Here is a 20,232-nt window from a genome sequence, read left to right on the forward strand (position 1 = left end):
CAGATTCCAAGTCAGTTATTCATTAGATAACGTATCAGCATCCTGAGATAGAGGGTAGGTGAGGTAAAAGTACGGTATTTTGGTGTTTTGTTTGTATTACTCACGTAACACACAGTTTGACATCTTGGTAACATTGTGTAAATGTATCATTGTCATCCAGTTATTGTTAGGGGGTAATAAAGGATTTCCTAGAGAATAATTATGCGTACTCAGACCCCAGGCCGTTGGGTACGAGAGCGCGGGCCGGTGACAAGTGTACGCAAATCAAATGTGTGTGAAACCTTATGGGACTTAACTGCTAAGGTCATCAGTCCCAAAACTTACACACTACTTAACCTAAATCATCCTTAGGACAAACACACACACCCATGCCCGAGGGGACCGTGCGAGGTGGCGCAGTGGTTAGCACACTGGACTCGCATTTGGGAGGACGACGGTTCAATCCCGTTTCCGGCCATCCTGATTTAGGTTTTCCGTGATTTCCCTAAATCGCTTCAGGCAAATGCCGGGATGGTTCCTTTGAAAGGGCACGGCCGATTTCCTTCCCCATCCTTCCCTCACCCGAGCTTGCGCTCCGTCTCTAATGCCCCGTTGTCGACGGGACGTTAAAAACACTAATCCCCATATGCCCGAGGGAGGACTCGAACCTCCGCCGGGACCAGCCGCACAGTCCATGACTACAGCGCCTGAGACCGCTCGGCTAATCCCGCGCGGCCAGGTGTACGCAATGCGTGCTTTTATCCCCAGCTGAACAACATACAAACAACTACAATTAAATTCATGTTTCAGTGATTTCTGAAAGTAAATGTAGCACTGATCTGAGAGTAAGGCCGAAATAAACGTTCAGAGAGGTGAATGCAATTCTGTACTATAGCATGTTCCTCCTCCAATGAGAAAGCTTTGTGATTCTGCCGAGGTGCTCACTACATTTTACAATTTTAAGACGTTTTCTTAAGGCCGTCTCTAAAAACCCGATAGGTTTGGATGCTTTTAATAGCTTTCATTTCCAGTAACTTTGGAAGCTTGTTTGTAGAGCAGCTCTGTTAATGGCTGTCGAGGTGATAACCTCGGTCGATTAGTCAAAAAAAAAAAAAAAAAAAAAAAATCCTTATGGAACATCATATTGGAATCGTGTTTGAGAGGTAGGTATATTTGAAAAAAAAAGAACACTATAGAAAATTTAAATTAATTTTGCTGCTCTAAGGTGAAGAACGAGGCATTTAAGGTAAATAAACGCAAAAAGGGCTTGAATACACTAGAAGGAAATACTGAAGTCAAAGTACAAGTTATGGAGCGAAAGTTTGCGAATAGTTTCTTCATGGAGCAAAAGTGCTTACTATTATGTCCTACCCCTCAACCTTGAGCATTTTTACCCCAATCCACTATTTTCTCTTTTCGCAATTTACAGATAACGCACACTACTAAAGTCATGGCCCTCAACGAGCGTATTGGAATCCTGTGGCCCCTGTTTCCGCTATCGAGTTTATCCAGTGTTTAAATACGTTTAAGTTCAGCTTACACCCAATGAAAACTATACCGATGTTAGATCTAAAACGTACAAAAGTGACTTACCACGTCTTCTCCAGCAGTAATCGCCAGAATACAACGAGACTCCTAAACTGAACTGAGATGACGACATATGCGCTTCCTGATGGGAGAATGGTGAACTTCTGCTTTAGGGACGTCGAAGCTTTATTCGTACTCTTGCCCCACACGTACTTTTACCCCACGTATGCTATAAGGATGGAATTCTGGTCAACACAAAAATTCATGTTATACGTATCTAGATTTCTCCGGTATACAGACAGCTGACAGTCACTACGTAAACCTGCAGTACATCTCCCGAAAGAAAACCGGATTTCTTAAACCGTTTTACCGGATTTCTTAAACTGTTTTTCGCTGTCGTGTTGAGATGTTAAGATCTGAAGTGGATTTGCCATCCCAGTTAAATATAGCGCCTGGAAACCAGATAAGTTTATGGTTTAGTCGGCACAATCGCTATTTCCCTGAATTAGACGAGGTGTAAACAGCTTCAGTCTAATATTTCTACTTATCCTTCACTTTTCATAAACCATTCCGTTCATATTAGAAAAATTTTTTGAAAATAAGACAAATCCTGACATCCCAGTCCCTTTCCAAAATGTTAACATGGGTGCGAAAATCGATCGCAGAATTTGGAAACCAATAGTTGGAAACGAATTTCCAGATTAGATTTTGAAGTACTTACATGACCACCCGTAAGTGGTATGGGGAAGTAGGTTCATGATATCCCGTTTTGGGAGCCCCAAGTAAAAGGGATGAGTGTTCTGTTTAAATTAAATTAGCTATTTGTTTCAAGTATTAGATAATTACTTCATCTGATCACCATCAGAGGGGAAACAAATGGCGTGTTTCAAAGTAGTTCTTTTTCCCTAATATATACATACATAAATGAAGTAATCTAAAAGCGAGTCCTACAATCATCAGAATGAGTATATAAGCGCTAGTGGTTAGTGTACGTTACAAAAGAAGCCACCAGTGGCTGCTTATATATTTTATAAATAACTTCAATCTTTCCACATCCCTGAGGGCCGTCGTTCATGACGTAATTCACGCAATACGAAGAGTCAGTAATTCAAAGAGAAATCAAAACTTGCACCGCCACTTGGCTGACAAATTCTCTTCATCGTTTAAAATGTGCGAAAAGAGGTTAACACGCACAGTTGTTTTAACTGGAAAATGTCACTGCATCCTCATACGTTCCACTGAGGACCGCTAAGGACGTAGCGTTCTTTCTCAGTTCTCAAGCGAAAAGTTTTTAAAACCGTGCTCCCATTTTTCTTTCATTGATATTCTCTGGGCGCTCTGAAAAATCCTCAATAATACGTCGCTGCTTTTGGAATAAAAGCTTAAATTGTGCCTGCTCTCTTTAGACTTTGAGCTCCAGAATTTTAATTACCTCACCGGGGCACATTTATTCGCTTCAAAAGTAAATTCGCGGTCATAATGAAGCAATTGTCAGCCAGTAAATGAAAGGTTTTCATTTTCCCGCACTGTAAACAAACTTTTCCTGACCCTTTTTACAGCAGGGCTGGATATATAGAACCTATTTTTTGTTTTAATTTTTAGAAAAAGCGTACACTGACGGGTGGGTGTGAGCCAACTGTTTTGTAAATAAATATTAATGTATTTCAATTCACTTTCATATTTGTTGTGGAGATTTACTTACATTCAACATTTTCATATAGTGTGTGTAAAATATATTGCTGTTTAACCGCACTTCGAACAATGATTTTCCGATTCTAAGCGTTCTCATACTAAGAGCGAACACGTATTCTGTCTTTTTTTGTTTAGTAAAGTACAAACGAATTAAGTTATACAATAATGAAACAGGTAATGCTTCACATAATACTTTCCAGTTCAGTTTGTTGCGGGAGCAATTCAAGCCGTCAGAAATCGCATAGTTTTTCGGGCATAAACAGTCGACAACCTTTTATCCTGTAGCTATCCACTCAGATCTTAGCTCAAAATACCTACTAGCACTTGCAGATGCAAATTTTTGGTTCCACCAAAGTGTGTCGGCAACTGAGAACATTTGGTAAAATACATACTGTTAAGTAATGTGACCGATGGCCAATGAAAAATTTACTGCCCTGCAAAGAAAATTAATTAATTTGTGGCCAACAGGAAAGTAAAATGGAAGCTGTTAGGGGGACAATAGCTACAATGCTGCCCACACTGCCGCATGAAGTAAAGGAAGTCGTTTTTCAGCCCAACATGCTTTATAGCTGTCACTCATGACAATCCTTTAAAGTGTTCCCTCTCTTTTTATCACAGAGCCAGTACTGGGCATAATGCCACGTATGTGGAAATCTTATTTCTGTATACCCCATCTGAATCCAATCCTGAAGATAATTATTGGAAAGAAATAAAAAAGTGAGTCATTCTGTATTCATGTTCAAATCTGTTTCAACGAATAATTAGTTTCAATAACAAATACAAAAAACTAGTGTCTAAATATAGTGCTACATACGTCTGGGTTGCGTCTGAAAAGTCCGGTGATTGGTCTCATAACGTAAACAAGAGCTGCAAACAAAACGCCTTTACTGGCCCCCAGAGTAGTCACCGTTACCTGCGGCACACTTTTGACGTCGGTTATAAAGGTGTCGGCAACCGTCAGCACATTCTCCCTCAAGCTCCCGAACCAGACACGTCTTAACAATCCAAGGTGCTGTACAGCTAATTTGATCGTCGACTTCCATTGAACAAAGACCCCCATGGCGTTCTAAACCGTGAAGGCACGACGCTGGTTGACAGCCAACCGCCTTTCCAAAGACTTACTTCCGACGCACAGTTTATGGAAGTATCAGAATCGGTAGCCAGTGAAGGTGGCTAACGAAGATCTCAGATATAGAAGTAAAACAAGTATCATGAATTTTTAAAAATGAAAATTAGGTGGGGAGGCAATAAAAGACTCAACCAATGGGCACATTTAACTTGATGGTGGTGGTGGTGGTGTGTTGGGACTTATGGGCGCTCAACATCGAGGTCATCAGCGCCCTGACACACATTAAAAGGAACGAATGTGGACAGACCTAAGAAAACTAAAGCACACACTCAAAGAAAGCAGGAAAAGAAAGAAAATGCTACATAAGAAAGTAAAACCTAAGGAAAGGGGAAACATAGCAACAAGAATGTCACAGGAAATTGTTATTGGCTGGCCACTTACATAAAATATGGGCGAGCTTGTTACACAGTGAGAAAATTAAAATCCTCTCCCTAAAATCTTTGTAAAAACATTTGACAGGGCACAGAACTTTAAAACTTTAACCACATTCGTCCGAGCGTTGCCTAAAAGAGACGGCAGGTCTGGTGGCAAGTCAGCCGCGACCCACTGGTCAGAAAATAAAACGCAATCTAATAAAACGTGGCGCACAGTGACCTGGACGCCGCAAGCACCACACATTGGAGGGTCCTCTCGCCGGAGCAGGAAGCTGTGCGTCATAGGGCTGTGGCCTATTCGAAGCCGAGTGAGGAGAACCTCGTCCCGTCGATGGGGCTGAAAGGAAGTACACCACACACACGTTGTGGGCTTGACTATACGGAGCTTATTGTCAGTCACTTCCAGCCACTCATCTTCCCACCGACGCATGACCCGTGAGCTCAACAGGGAGGTGAGTGCGTTCAAGGGGATAGCACACTGAGATACTTGTGGGGCAAGACACGCCTCCTTGGCTGCGAGATCTGCCCTTTCATTCCCAGCAATGCCAACATGCCCCGGAACCCAGCAGAAAGCTACAACCTTCCCCAGTCGCTGTAGTCGGAGGAGAGCATCCTGGATGGCCTGGACAATTTTGTCTGCCGGATACAAACGTTGCAATGAGTGAAGGGCACTGAGTGAATCGGAACAGACAAGAAATTTAGGAGAGGAAGAATGTCTCATGTGCTCCAGTGCCCGCAAGATCGCAAACAATTCTGCATCAAAGACAGTAAAAGTCTGAGGCAGTCGGACCTTGAGGACACGATATGGAAAAACAACTGAGCAACCAACAGAATCCTCCTGTTTCGACCCATCCGTAAAAACAGCTACATAGTCGTGGTGCTCAGATAAAATGGCAGAAAATGCTGCATTAAAAACGGTGGCAGGAGTGCAATCTCTCTTGTACTGCAATAAATCTAAAATCACTCCGGGTCTCTTCAGTAACCAGGGTGGCAGGCGGTTAAAACCTTGGATTTGGGGTTGTACAGACTCCACACCGAGGGACTCTAGTATACGTTGCACACGGATCCCAAACGGCAACGTAGCCCAGGGACGGCGGGAAAAAAGGCGGTCCAGAGGTGAATGGGCAACAAGATGGTGAGCAGGCGATCTGGGAGCTGCAAGAAACTTACAAGCCTGGCGCACCAACAGGAGCTGCCGCCGGATGGTAAGTGGCGGTTCGCCAGACTCAGCACAGAGGCTGGGTACGGGACTGGTCCGATAAGCAACCGTGGCCAGTCGGATCCCAGCATGGTGAACAGGGTCAAGGATCCGCAAATAAGATGGCCTCGCTGACCCATATACTGTGCACCCATAGTCCAGCCGTGAACGCACAAAAGCTCCATAAAACTGTAGGAGACGCGCCCTGTCCGCGCCCCAAGACCTGTGGCTGAGGCACTTGAGGAGTTCAGTGCCTTCAGCGTTCTGGCTTTCATGTCACGTAGGTGTGGCAGCCATGACAACCTGGAGTCAAAAATTAGGCCCAGAAACCGCACTGTCTCTCTAAAATGTAGGACAGTATCCCCCATATGCAAGGCAGGCAAAGTAAAAAGATGACGAGAACGATTAAAATGAACACAAACACACTTATCGGCAGAAAACCGAAAACCCGTCTTTGCAGCTCACTCGTCTAACCGCCGCACTGTTAGCTGCAACTGACGGCTCACGGTTGCAACACTGGAGGAGAAACAGAAAACAGCGAAGGTGTCCACAAATAAGGAGCACTGTACTGGACTCCTCACTGTAGACGTTATACTGTTGATGTCTATGGCAAAGAGGGTAACGCTTAAAACACTGCCCTGGGGGACACCGTTCTCTTGCTCAAAGCGATCAGACAGTGTGTTACCAACGCGGGTCCGAAATAACCGCTGAGACAGGAAAGACCGAATGAAGATCGGGAGGCGGCCACGATAGCCCCATTGATGCATTTGTGCAAGAATACAGTGTCTCCAAATAGTATCATATGCCTAACTGATATCAAAGAAGATACCGATACAGTGATACTGACGGAGAAAAGCCTGCTGAATAGCCGCCTCTAGGAGGCAGTAATAAATGTAACACACCTGCTGGAGCAACCAGAAATCGATCGACCACGTACAACTAGTCGTAGACGCGGCAGCTGTCAGGCTGAGATACGCTGCAAGATCCTAAAGGAAATGTATGTCATCAGCGATAACAGTGCCTTACAAAACACTTGTTCGACCGATTCATAGAAGTTTGTAATCAGTCTGAGAACAATACATGGTAGCAATGATAAAAGAGGTAGGAAAGAGCATAAGAATAACAGCGCGTTTCGTAACGGTATCGTTTGGTGTGTATAAGGGCGTAACGGAAATGCTCCCGTGGTGGACGTTATAACGGAGACAATGTGCCTCGTGGATATGTTTTTTACTGAAACTTCGAGAGTAGTGTAACTCTCTACGCAATACTTCTTCCTATATCAATAGGGAGTTTTCTGTATGAATAGGGATTAATGTCGAAATGACAATTTTAACGAATGCGTATATGCATTTCTTTCACCACACATGATACCTATTTATCAATGCAATTCGCCAGACAGCCTTAAAAATGAGATGTTACTTTATGTTATTTTCGCTACTAGTTTCGGCAATTCATTACGCCATTTTCAGGTCCCATACGCATATTTTAAGATGGCTTAATGAATTACCGAAACTGGTAGCGAAAAAAAAAAAAACCAACGTCTCAATTGAACTGCTGTTTGACGAAGTTCATTTTTAAATATTTGATCAGCCGCCGTCTCATGTCCACAGTGGATCAACACAGATACACTACTGGCCATTAAAATTGCTACACCAGGAAGAAATGCACATGATAAATAGGTATTCATTGGACAAATATATTATACTAGAACTGACATGTGATTACATTTTCACGCAATTTCGGTGCATAGTTCCTCAGAAATCAGTACCCGAACAACCACCTCTGGCCGTAATAACGGCCTTCATACGCCTAGGCATTGAGTCAAACAGAGCTTCGTTGGCGTGTACAGGTACAGCTGCCCATGCAGCTTCAACACGATACCACAGTTCATCAAGAATAACGACTGGCGCATTGCGACGAGCCAGTTGCTCGGCCACCATTGACCAGACTTTTTAATTGCTGAGAGATCTGGAGAATGTGCTGGCCAGGGCAGCAGTCGAACATTTTCTGTACCCAGAAAGGCCCGTACAGGACCTGCAACATGCGGTCGTGCATTGTCCTGCTGAAATGTAGGGTTTCGCGGGGATCGAATGATGGGTAGTGCCACGGGTCCTAACACATCTGAAATGTAACGTCCACTGATCAAAATGCCGTCAATGCGAGCAGTAGGTGACCGGGACGTGTAACCATTTGCACCCCATACCATCACGCCGGATGGTACGCTAGTAAGGTGAAGACGAATACACGCTTCCAATGTGCGTTCACCGCGATGTCGCCAAATACGGATGCGACCATCATGATGCTGTAAACAGAACCTCGATTCATCCGAAAAAATGACGTTTTGCCATTCGTGCGCCCAGGTCCGTCGTTGAGTACACCATCGAAGGCACTCCTGTATGTGATGCAGCGTCGAGGGTAACCGCAGCCATGGTCTCCGAGCTGATAGTCCATGCTTCTGCATACTCGTCGAACTGTTCGTGCAGATGGATGTTGTCTTGCAAAGGCCCCATCTGTTGACTCAGGGATCGAGACGTTGCTGCACGATCCGTTACAGCCATGCGGATAAGATACCTGTCATCTCGACTGCTAGTGATACGAGGCCGTTGGGATCCAGCACGGCGTTTTGTATTACCCTCCTGAACCCAGGGATTCCATATTGTGCTAAAAGTCATTGGATCTCGACCAACACGAGCAGCAATGTCGCGATTCGAAAACCGCAATCGCGATAGGCTGCAATCCGACCTTCATCAAAGTCGGAAACTTGATGGTACGCATTTCTCCTCCTTACACGAGGCATCACACCATGGTTTCACCAGGCAACGGCGGTCAACTGCTGTTTGTGTATGAGTAATCGGTTGGAAACTTTCCTCATGTCAGCACGTTGTAGGTGTTGCCACCGGCGCCAACCTTATGTGAATGCTCTGAAAAGCTAATCATTTGGTTATCACAGCATCTTCTTCCTGTCTGCTAAATTTCGCTTCTGTAGCACGTCATCTTCGTGGTGCAGCAATTTTAGCGGCCAGTAGTGTATATGTTAACATACGGTACTTCGAGCTGGAGCGCTCAATAGAGCTGTGCTGAACTTTTGATCCTTTTCAGATACTGTTTATAAAGTCAACAGAAAGAGTGCTAGAATGTGAGAGAGTTTGTTAGATACATTCTTCTGAGTTCTGGCAAATGATAAGGGCTAAAAGTACGTTAGTAGCTGTTCCTCTGTGAATAACGATTTTCAGTGATATCCGTTTAAGCGCTGTTGTCTTATATACGAGGGTTGACCAGAAAGTAACGCACCGCGCTTTTTATAAGCCGACCACTATGCTACGAATGCCAAATGTTACTATGTGTTATTTAAAGTCTCCTAAGGGAACGTGCTAAGTTTCTGTGTCTTCCAACAGATAGCGTAGCTGCAGGATAGTTTCGGATTGGCGTCTGTATGTGTAGTACGTTTCGAACAACCCGGCATCATTGAATTTCTCACTGCAGAGAAAGAAACTGTGGGAACTATTCACAAACGCTTGTGCAAAGTCTATGGAGCATCTGATGTCAACAGAAGTACAGTTAGTCGCTGGGCACGGAGTGTGACGTCATCATAAGGCGGTACGGCAGAGCGATTGGGGAGACCATCCACGGCTGTCACACCTGGCATGTGCAGCAACCTGATGTTGTCATTCGCGAACACGTTTTGTGGACGATGAGGAGATGATTCACACAGTGAAGCACTGGCTCCGCCACCATGATAAGAATTGGTACCGACAGGGCATACACACCCTTGTTTCGCGCCGTAGAACAGGATGGAGATTACCTGGAAAAATTGGCTGTGTAGATAAAACACCATTCTTTCGTGTGTGTAATTCTCATTACGTTCAATAAAGAACTGTTGAAGGAAAAAAATGCAGTGGAGTACTTTCTGGATAACTCCCATAGAAAACATTTAATTTCGAGTTGCTCACGTCATGATCGTTGGGAGTACATTCTACAATCATTTTGTTGAATTTGGTTTTATCGCTATTAGTTGTACCGACACGTGAACGAGAATTCGTAAAATTTAAAGTCTGATGATGGACTTGTAAACTGCAAGCCTGTTACTGAAGTAAATTAATGCTCTGCAGTGCCCCGAATTTTGTACACTTCATTTGTTTGCGTATGAAAAGCACGTGATCAAAATCTCTCTTCCTAGTGTATTATCGTTGCTTCAGGATCAAATCGTCCCCTTGCTATCGCTAATTTGAGGTGATGAATGATCCTTAGGTCATGGGTCGTGACACAAATCTGAACGAGATACCTCTACCGCTTACAAGGAAAACGTGATGTCTTAGCAGTTGGGCAGACACACACAGAGAACAAAGTAATCCAATAAGCGTTCCGTTTTTACCTATTAAATATGGAAACCTACAAATATTTACTTTCTAGAAATGAACATGAAAGCTCAATTTTAGCTGCCCCTGAAGCACCACCACCAATAGAGAAACAGCGAGAGTTAAGATAGACTGGAGACGAGATACACATACCTTAACCTGAAAAATCTTCCTGGCAGGATGTATTCGGGAATTGAGAGCAGCTGGGCAGTGGCCTGTACCGCTGTCGTCGTCTCTCAGAGGTCTATGTCAGCCGTTGGCATCACTTAGGAACTGCGTGCGCGCTCGGCGTCTGAGAAAAACCACACAAAGACACTAATTTCGTATTTATACAGGATGTTGCACACTTCCTGTTAGAGGTTTTTAGGGTAGTAAGCTGACATATTAACAAGTCTTAGTCATTAACCTACACTATATCATAAAAAGTATCCGGACACCTGGCTCAAAATGACATACAAGTCCGTGGCGCCCTCCATCGCTAATGCTGGAATTCAATATGGTGTTGGCCCATTCTTAGCCTTGATGACAGCTTCCACTGTCGCAGGCATACGTTCAATCGGGTGCTGGAAGGTTTCTTGGCGAATTGCAGCTCATTCTTCACGGAGTGCTGCACTGTGGAGAGGTATCGATGTCAGTCGATGAGGAATGGCACGAAGTCGGCGTTCCAATACATCCCAAAGATGTTGTGTAGGATTCAGGTAAGGACTTAGTCAAAGATAGTCCATTACAGGGATGTTATTGTCTTGTAACCACTCCGCCACAGGCCGTGCATTATGAACAGGTGGTCGATCGTCTTGAAAGATGCAATCGGCATCCCTGAATTGCTCTTCAAAAGTTAGAAGCAAGAAAGTGCTTAAAACATCAATGTAGTCCTGTGCTATGATAATGCCACGCAAAACAGCAAGGGGTGCAAACCCCCTCCATGAAAACCACGACCACACCATGACGTCACCGCCTCCGAGGTTTACTGATGGCACTACACACGCTGGCAGGTTCACCGACCATTCGCCATACCCAAATTCCGCCATCGGATCGCCACATTGTGTAGCGTGATTCTTCACGCCACACAACGTTTTCTGACTCATCAATCGTTCAATGTTTGATAATGCCACGCAAAACAACAAGGGGTGCAAACCCTCTCCATGAAAACCACGACCACACCATGACGTCACCGCCTCCGAGTTTTACTGTTGGCACTACACACACTGGCAGCTGACGTTCACCGAGCATTCGCCATACCAACATCCCGCCATCGGATCGCCACATTGTGTACCGTGATTCTTCACGCCACACAACGTTTTCTGACTCTTCAATCGTTCAATGTTTACGCTCCTTACACCAAGCGAGGCGTCGTTTGGCATTTACCTCGACCATCAAATCCAAGTTTTCCCACCTTCCGCCTAACTGTCATAGTACTTGCGGCGTATCCTGATGCAATTTGAAATTCCTGTGTGATGTTCTGGATAAACGTCCGGCTATTACCCATTACGGCTTTCTTCAACTGTCGGCGGTCACTGTCAGCCAACAGACGAGGTCGCTCTTGTGCTGTACATCTACATCTACGCTTATACTCCGCAAGCCACACAACGGTGTGTGGCGGAGGGCACTTACGTGCCACTGTCATTAACTCCCTTTTCTGTTCCAGTCCCGTATGGTTCGCGGAAAGAACGGCTATCTGAAAGCCTCCGTGTGCGCTCGAATCTCACTCATTTTACATTCGTGATCTTCTCGGTAGGTATAAGTAGGGGGAAGCAATATATTCGATACCTCATCCAGAAACGCACCCTCTAGAAACCTGGCGAGCAAGCTACACCGCGAGGCAGAGCGCCTCTCTTGCAGAGTCTGCCACTTGACTTTGCCAAACATCTCCGTAACGCTATCACGGTTACCAAATAACCCTGTGACGAAACGCGCCGCTCTTCTTTGGATTTTCTCTATCTCCTCCGTCAACCCGATCTGGTACGGATCCCACACTGATGAGCAATACTCAAGTATAGGTCGAACGAGTGTTTTGTAAGCCACCTCCTTTGTTGATGGACTACATTTTCTAAGGATTCTCCCAATGAATCTCAACCTGGTACCCGCCTTACCAACAATTAATTTTATATGATCATTCCACTTCAAATCGTTCCGCACGCATATTCCCAGATATTTTACAGAAGTAACTGCTACCAGTGTCTGTTCCGCTATCATATAATCATATAATAAAGGATACTTCTCTCTATGTATTCGAAATACGTCACATATATCTATGTTAAGGGTCAGCAGCCACATCCTGCACCAAGTGCCTATCCGCTGCAGATCTTCCTGCATTTCGCTACAATTTTCTAATGCTGCAACTTCTCTGTATACTACAGCATCATCCGCGAAATGCCGCATGGAACTTCCGGCACTATCTGCTAGATCATTTATATATATTGTGAAAAGCAATGGTCCCATAACACTCCCCTGTGGCACGCCAGAGGTTACCTTAACGTCTGTAGACGTCTCTCCATTGATAACAACATGCTGTGTTCTGTTTGCTAAAAACTCTTCAATCCAGCCACACAGCTGGTCTGAGATTCCGCAGGCTCTTGCTTTGTTTATCAGGCGACAGTGCGAGGATTTAGAGAAGGATCTGCAGTGCGGTCTTCCTCTGCGAAACAGCTTTAGGTGTTTAGTATTTCAGCATTACGCGTCTCATCCTCTGTTTGAATGCCATCATCATCCCGGAGTGTCTGGATATGCTGTTTCGAGTAACGTAAGACCAGAACTTCCTAGGATTTTCTGTCAAGTCGGTACATAGAATTTTACTTTCGAATTCACTGAACGCTTCCCGCTAACTTTGACATCGTTTTGCTTCTGTTTGTCTGAGAGGTTCTGGATGCGTTTAAGCTTGGAGTGAAGCTCTCTTTGCTTTCGCAGTAGTTTCCTAACTTTGTTGTTGAACCACGGTGGGTTCTTCCCGTCCCTCACAGTTTTACTCGGCACGTACCTGTCTAAAGCGCATTTTACGATTGCCTTGCACTTTTTCCATAAACGCTCAACATTGTCAGTGCCGGAACAGAAATTATCATTTTGATCTGTTAGATAGTCTGAAATCTGCCTTCTATTACTCTTGCTGAACAGATAAACCTTCCTCCCTTTTTTTAATTTTCTTATTAACTTCCATATTCAGGGATGCTGCAACGGCCTTGTGATCACTGATTCCCTTTTCTGTGCTTACAGAGTCGAAAACTTCGGGTCTGTTTGTTATCAGTAGGTCCAAGATGTTATCTCCACGAGTCGGTTCTCTGTTTAATTGCTCGAGGAAATTTTCGGATAGTGCACTCAGTATAATGTCACTCAATGCTCTGTCCCTACCACCCGTCCTAAACATCTGAGTGTCCCAGTCTATATCTGGTAAATTGAAATCTCCACCTAAGAATATAACATGCTGAGAAAATTTATGTGAAATGTATTCCAAATTTTCTCTCAGTTGTTCTGCCACTAATGCTGCTGAGTCGGGAGGTCGGTAAAAGGAGCCAACTATTAACCTAGCTCGGTTGTTGAGTGGAACCTCCACCCATAATAATTCACAGGAACTATCCACTTCTATTTCACTACAGGATAAACTACTACTAACAGCGACAAACACGCCACCACCGGTTGCATGCGATCTATCCTTTCTCAACACCGTCTGTGCCTTTGTAAAAAATTCGGCAGAATTTATCTCTGGCTTCAGCCAGCTTTCTGTATCTATAACGATTTCAGCTTCGGTGCTTTCTATCAGCGCTTGAAGTTCCGGTACTTTACCAATGCAGCTTCGACAGTTTACAATTACAATACCGATTGCTGCTTGGTCTCCGCATGTCCTGACTTTGCCCCGCACCCTTTGAGCCAGTTGCCCTTTCTGTACTTGCCCGATGCCATCTAACCTAAACAACCGACCAGTCCACGCCACACAACCCCTGCTACCCGTGTAGCCGCTTGCTGCGTGTGGTGTACTCCTGACCTATCCAGCGGAACCCGAAACCCCACCACCCTATGGCGCAAGTCGAGGAATCTGCAGCCCACACGGTCGCAGAACCGTCTCAGCCTCTGATTCAGACCCCCCACTCGGCTCTGTACCAAAGGTCCGCAGCCAGTCCTGTCGACGATGCTGCGGATGGTGAGCTCTGCTTTCATCCCGCTAGCGAGACTGACAGTCTTCACCAAATCAGATAGCCGCCGGAAGCCAGAGAGGATTTCCTCCGATCCATAGCGACACACATCATTGGTGCCGACCTGAGCGACCACCTGCAGATGGGTGCACCCTGTACCCTTCATGGCATCCGGAAGGACCCTTTCCACATCTGGAATGACTCCCCCCGGTATGCACACGGAGTACACATTGGTTTTCTTCCCCTCTCTTGCTGCCATATCCCTAAGGGGCCCCATTACGCGCCTGACGTTGGAGCTCCCAACTACCAGTAAGCCCACCCTCTGCGACCGCCCGGATCTTGGAGACTGAGGGCTACCTCTGGAACAGGACAAGCAGCCATGTCCGGCCGAAGATCAGTATCAGCCTGAGACAGAGCCTGAAACCGGTTCGTCAGACAAACTGGAGAGGCCTTCCGTTCAGCCCTCCAGAATGTCTTTCGCCCCCTGCCACACCTCGAGACGACCTCCTACTCTACCACAGGTGAGGGATCAGTCTCAACGCGGGCAGTATCCCGGGCAGCCACAGTCGTAGTCCCTTCACGTTACCACTTCAGTATCACATCGGAAAGAGTGGACCTAGGGATGTTTAGGAGAGTGAAATCTCGCGTACAGACGTATGACGCAAGTGACACCCTGTCTCCTGACCACGTTCGAAGTACGTGAGTTCCGCGAAGTGCCCCATTCTGCTCTGTCACGATGCCTAATGACTACTGAGGTCGCTGATATGCAGTACCTGACAGTAGGTAACAGCACAGTTCACCTCATATGAAAAACGTATATTTTTGGGAGTGTCAGGATACTTTTGATCACATGGTGTATGTGTGAAAGAGACCATTTTAAAATAAATTTGAAGAACGGATCGCTTTCTAATCTTCCGCATAACGGTACGCACATAAACTAAGACAAGGGCGCCATATTCTGTCTCTCTTGCAATTACAACGTCGCGTACCAATTTCGTCCGACTGCAAGAACGCATCCCTGAAAATGGTCCGTTCGCACCTGGGGGGGTTGGTTGTGATACACTACAGACGCGCTGCACTTTCAACTCTGAAGAGAAAGTCCTTCGTCTCATAGAGGAGAATTATATGACGAGTACTCGAAGCGTTCCCCTTGCCACGGGCTGCTGCAGACCACACAGGTCAGAAATCATCCTTTCCTCTGTCTGCTTATCGTGAAGCACAGTTTAAAGCGGTCCAGTCTTGCAACTAATTTTACAACTACAGGATACATCTCCAGACACGATTCGTCATAAAAATTTTGACTGCTAGATGCTCTCTACAATATGTAGGACGCTATAATAGTAGTAACGAAGCACCATTTACAATTACCATTTAAATGTTATCTTTACAATCCTGGTCATGTTATCGAAATGTCATGGTACATTAGTTTGCGCAGACAAAGGAGAACCCAAAATCTCTTGACGGATTGTAGGGCTATTCATACGTACATAAAACAACAAGATCATGAAACATAGATGTAAACATTAAATCAGCCATGAAAGAGTTTATCTACGATAATGATGGAAGCTGAATAAATGAATTAAAGTGTATACTACAACCAGGACTTGGCCTCAGGTTTTTAAGCTTAGTACGCACCAATGCTGACCATTACACCAACACAACACCGACGTCAACAACTCTGCACGAACTACTGAAGTCGAATGCCCTTCCCAACATGAACTCCCAGTTCATATCTTCCGCTAATTTTCCCCCTCAATAGTGACAATTTCGGGGGAAAATAAGCTGAAGATATGAATTGCAGTTTGTGTTGGGGATGGCATTCGACTTCCGTAGTTCTTGTAGCAATGTTGATCATAGTGCTGCGATGGTGTAATGGGCAGCATGTCTGCCTAGTATGCAAAAAGACTGGGCTCGAGTCACCCTCTTAGTTCAAAATTTTATTTTATTTCTTCAGCTTCTATCATTATCGTAGATGAAGATGAAACTGTCTTCGGGAAAATTTAATTATAAGAAAAAGTTTATGTAGTTTGAAAAGTAATCTATGTTTACACCATGCGAAATGCATTCTGTACCTAGTTCACATAGATGATTGCTCGAAGTGAGCAAGATTGTGCTGTGGTCATGTGTCGCTGTTTTCTTGAAATTCCGGACTGGAGGAGCATTTCTAACACACTTTTTGAGAAACCATCTGACATGTCACTATCCCAGAAGGTTTCACCATTAAAAAGGTCCGAGGAAGTCTGCAGCGTTATACAGACTGACGTAACAAAGGTAATGGGATAGAGATAAGGACATGTACGTGTGACAGTAGTATCGCGTACGCAAGGTGGAGGTGTCGTTTCTACTCAGGTGATTCATGTGAAAAGGTTTCGGACGTGCTTATGGCCAAGCGACGGGAGTTAACACACCTGAATGCGGAATGGTAGTTGGAGTTAGCCTCATGGGACATTCCATTTCGAGAAACGGTAAGGAATTCAATGTTCTGAGGTCCACAGACTCAGGAATGCGCCTGCAATACCAAATTCCAGGCATTACCTCTCACTATGGACAACGCAGTAACTGACAGCCTTCACTTAACGACCGAGAGCAGCGGAGTTTTCGTAGATTTACTAGTCCTAACAGACAAGCAACATTGCGTGAAACTTTCCTGGAAGATTGAAACTGTGTGCCGGACCGAGACTCGAACTCGGGACCTTTGCCTTTCGCCGGCAAGTGCTGTACCAACTGAGCTACCCAAGCACGACTCACGACCCGTCCTCACAGCTTTAATTCCGCCAGTACCTCTGCCAGGAAAGCTTAATATCAGCGCACACTCCGCTGCAGAGTCAAAAATCTCATTCTGGGTACATTGCGTGAAATAACCCAGAAACCAATGTTGGACTAACGACGAAGGTTTCCGTTAGGACAGTGCGGCGAAATTTGGCATTAGGAGGCTATGGCAGCAGGCGACTTACACGAGTGTCTTTGCTAACAGCACGACATGGCCTGTGGTAACTCTCCTGGGCTCGTAACCACATCAGTTGGACCCTAGACGACTGGAAAACCGTCGCCTGGTCACATTAGTCCCAACTTAGCTTGGTGCACCATGTCACCGTGGCATAGTTGTTCGCAACTGGTTAGAAGAACAGTCTGGACAGTTCGAGCGAATGGTTTGGCCACCAAGATCGCACGACACGAATCCCAATAATCGAGAGGACTGTTGGTGCTCAAAATTATGGACCGGTAAGGCTTTCGAAGTTACAAACGGCTATAGAGATAGCATGGCTCAGTATTACTGCTGGGTTGTTCCAACGACTGTCGATTCAATATCACGCCGAGTTCCTACGCTAAGCCAGACCAGAGGAGGTCCGACACGATGTTAGGAGGCATCCCATGACTTCTGTCACCTCAGTGTGTACCAGCCTCGATATCCGGCGCCGTGGACCAGCCAGAGTGTCATCCTCTGACGTGTGGCTTCATTCTGATGCGATTGCGAAGCTATTTGATCATCATATCGTACTCGCAACTTTTGTCAGTTTTCCAGACCTTCGAGCGGCTACATCATTCACATAGTTCCTGTATTGCTATCCGAAAGTTAAGTGATTCCCGTTCCAGCTGTCCATCCACGGCAACTTCATGGAGTACTTGGAACTGTAGTCGGGCCCTTCTAACGACAGTAAAAGACGCAGATAATATTTGAGTAGAGTATCTTTAAGACCATAATTAACGACGTAATTTTAAGTTTCGTGCCACAGACAACCACAAGAATTTTTCAGCGTTATAATTACACTGCTCTCTCTGTTGTTGGCAGCTTTCATCGTCCAACGCGACTCAAGTGGTGCTGCGACGTGTCGGCTTCAGCCTGTCGGGCAACTTCAGCTGCGAGGTGACGGCCGACGCGCCCTCCTTCTCCACCAAGACTGTCACGGCCAACATGCTGGTCGTTTGTGAGTAACTCTTGCCTATGTCTCCCGTAGTTTGTACAGAATTATACTAATGGTTACTTTCATCTGGTTTATCCAAGAGTGATTCATACCAGCTTACCAGATTTGAATGTACTGAAATTTACGCTGGTGTTCAAAATTAAACCAACAACCGAAACATTTCAATGTTGCGTTTATTTTGCCACACAACAGTATAAACAGGTGATAGTAAACAATACAGGGTGGTTGGAAATTCCCGTCACAGACTTCTAGGACCTGTAGAGAGGAGTGAGTACATCGTATTTTGAATAGGAACGCAGTTCCGGAAACGTCATTCAACGAGGCTACAGAGTGTCAAAGTTATATGGTTCAAATGGCTCTGAGCACTATGCGACTTAACTTCTGAGGTCATCAGTCGCCTAGAACTTAGAACTAAGTAAGCCTAACTAACCTAAGGACATCACACACATCCATGCCCGAGGCAGGATTCGAACCTGTGACTGTAGCGGTCGCTCGATTCCAGACTGTGTCGCCTAGAACCGCACGGCCACTCCGGCCGGTGTCAAAGTTATAGTCGCTGGCCTCTGTAAATGTACGTATACATGGGGTGATTTCGTGATGATGTTACAGACTTTCTAGGATGATGAAGAACGATAAATGTATTAATTTGAGGTAAGGATTCCTGTACCGGAAACGAACGAACCGAAAGCTATAAACGAAAACCTTTCTGATACCTCTCACAGTTGAATACATATACCGGTTCTTGTGTTGCGAAGAGTGTCGGGTTGGTAACTTTCAGTGGTGGTAGTGTGGACAAAAACGAGAAAAAATGTCCATTAAACGTGGGCTCTATAGTGCGCACCTTAACAGCTATGAACCCTTGCTCAGTAGCGGACATGTGTTTCACATTAGCGAAGAAGAACGAATGGTCATAGCTCCTCTGGTATGCAATTCAGAGCCCACGTTTATAGGACATTTTTTCTAGTTTTTGTCCACACTGTCACCACTCAAAGATGCCTGCCCTACACTCTTCGCAACACAAGAACCGGTACATATATTCAACTGTCAGAGGTATCAGAACGGTTTTCGTTTATAACTTTCAAAAAATGGTTCAAATGGCTCTGAGCACTATGGGACTTAACATCTATGGTCATCAGTCCCCTAGAACTTAGAACTACTTAAACCTAACCAACCTAAGGACATCACACACCACCCAGTCATCACGAGGCAGAGAAAATCCCTGACCCCGCCGGGAATCGAACCCGGGAACCCGGGCGCGGGAAGCGAGAACGCTAACGCACGACCACGAGCTGCGGACTATAACTTTCGACTCGTTCCTTTCCGGTACAGTGATCCTTACTGTAAATTAATACATTTATCGTTCACCTTCATCCTAGAAAGTCTCTAATATCATCATGGAATCACCCCGTGTATACGTACATTTACATACGCCCGCACCTATAACTTTGACGCTCTGTCGTCTCCTTGGAAGACGTTTCCGGACATGGGTTCCTATTCAAAATACGATGTACTCGCACCCATCTACAGTCCTAGAAGTGTGTAACGGGAGTTTTCGACCATCCTGGATAAAGAATAAAGAATAGCAGCATGCATAATGGTAGACAAAAACGTTCTTCGTTCTTTTCTTCCACCTTAACGGATTTACACACACATTCCGTCAACTGATTAATGCGGTCAGTCTAGGATGTGACCACCTCTGGCTGCAATACAACCCTGAAAAACGGCAGGGAAGGCCGTGATTGGTGTCAGAAATGTCGCGTTCAGGCAACAACGCCCATTCTTCATGCAGCGCTGCTCGCAAGTCTTGGAGAGTGGTTGGTGGATGCTGACGTGTTGCAACCCGTCTCCCTAATGCATCCCCAGCGTGCCCTATTGGATTCAAATCGGGAGAGCGAGCAGGCCATGCCATGCGTACAAAATCTTCAGTTTCCACG

General features: G+C 45.3%; 1 protein-coding gene across 1 annotated transcript in view; it reads left to right on the forward strand.

Moving 5' to 3' along the window:
- Positions 1–20,232, forward strand: part of LOC124619777 — a 1,271,017-nt gene that overhangs the window by 781,027 nt on the left and 469,758 nt on the right. The window contains exon 3 of the mRNA XM_047146363.1: positions 18,166–18,301. Within this exon, the coding sequence (XP_047002319.1) occupies positions 18,166–18,301 (136 nt within the window). The remainder of the gene's footprint in view (positions 1–18,165; positions 18,302–20,232) is intronic.

The sequence above is a fragment of the Schistocerca americana genome, chromosome 6 (genome assembly GCF_021461395.2).
Source record: "Schistocerca americana isolate TAMUIC-IGC-003095 chromosome 6, iqSchAmer2.1, whole genome shotgun sequence".
Lineage (NCBI taxonomy): Eukaryota > Metazoa > Arthropoda > Insecta > Orthoptera > Acrididae > Schistocerca > Schistocerca americana.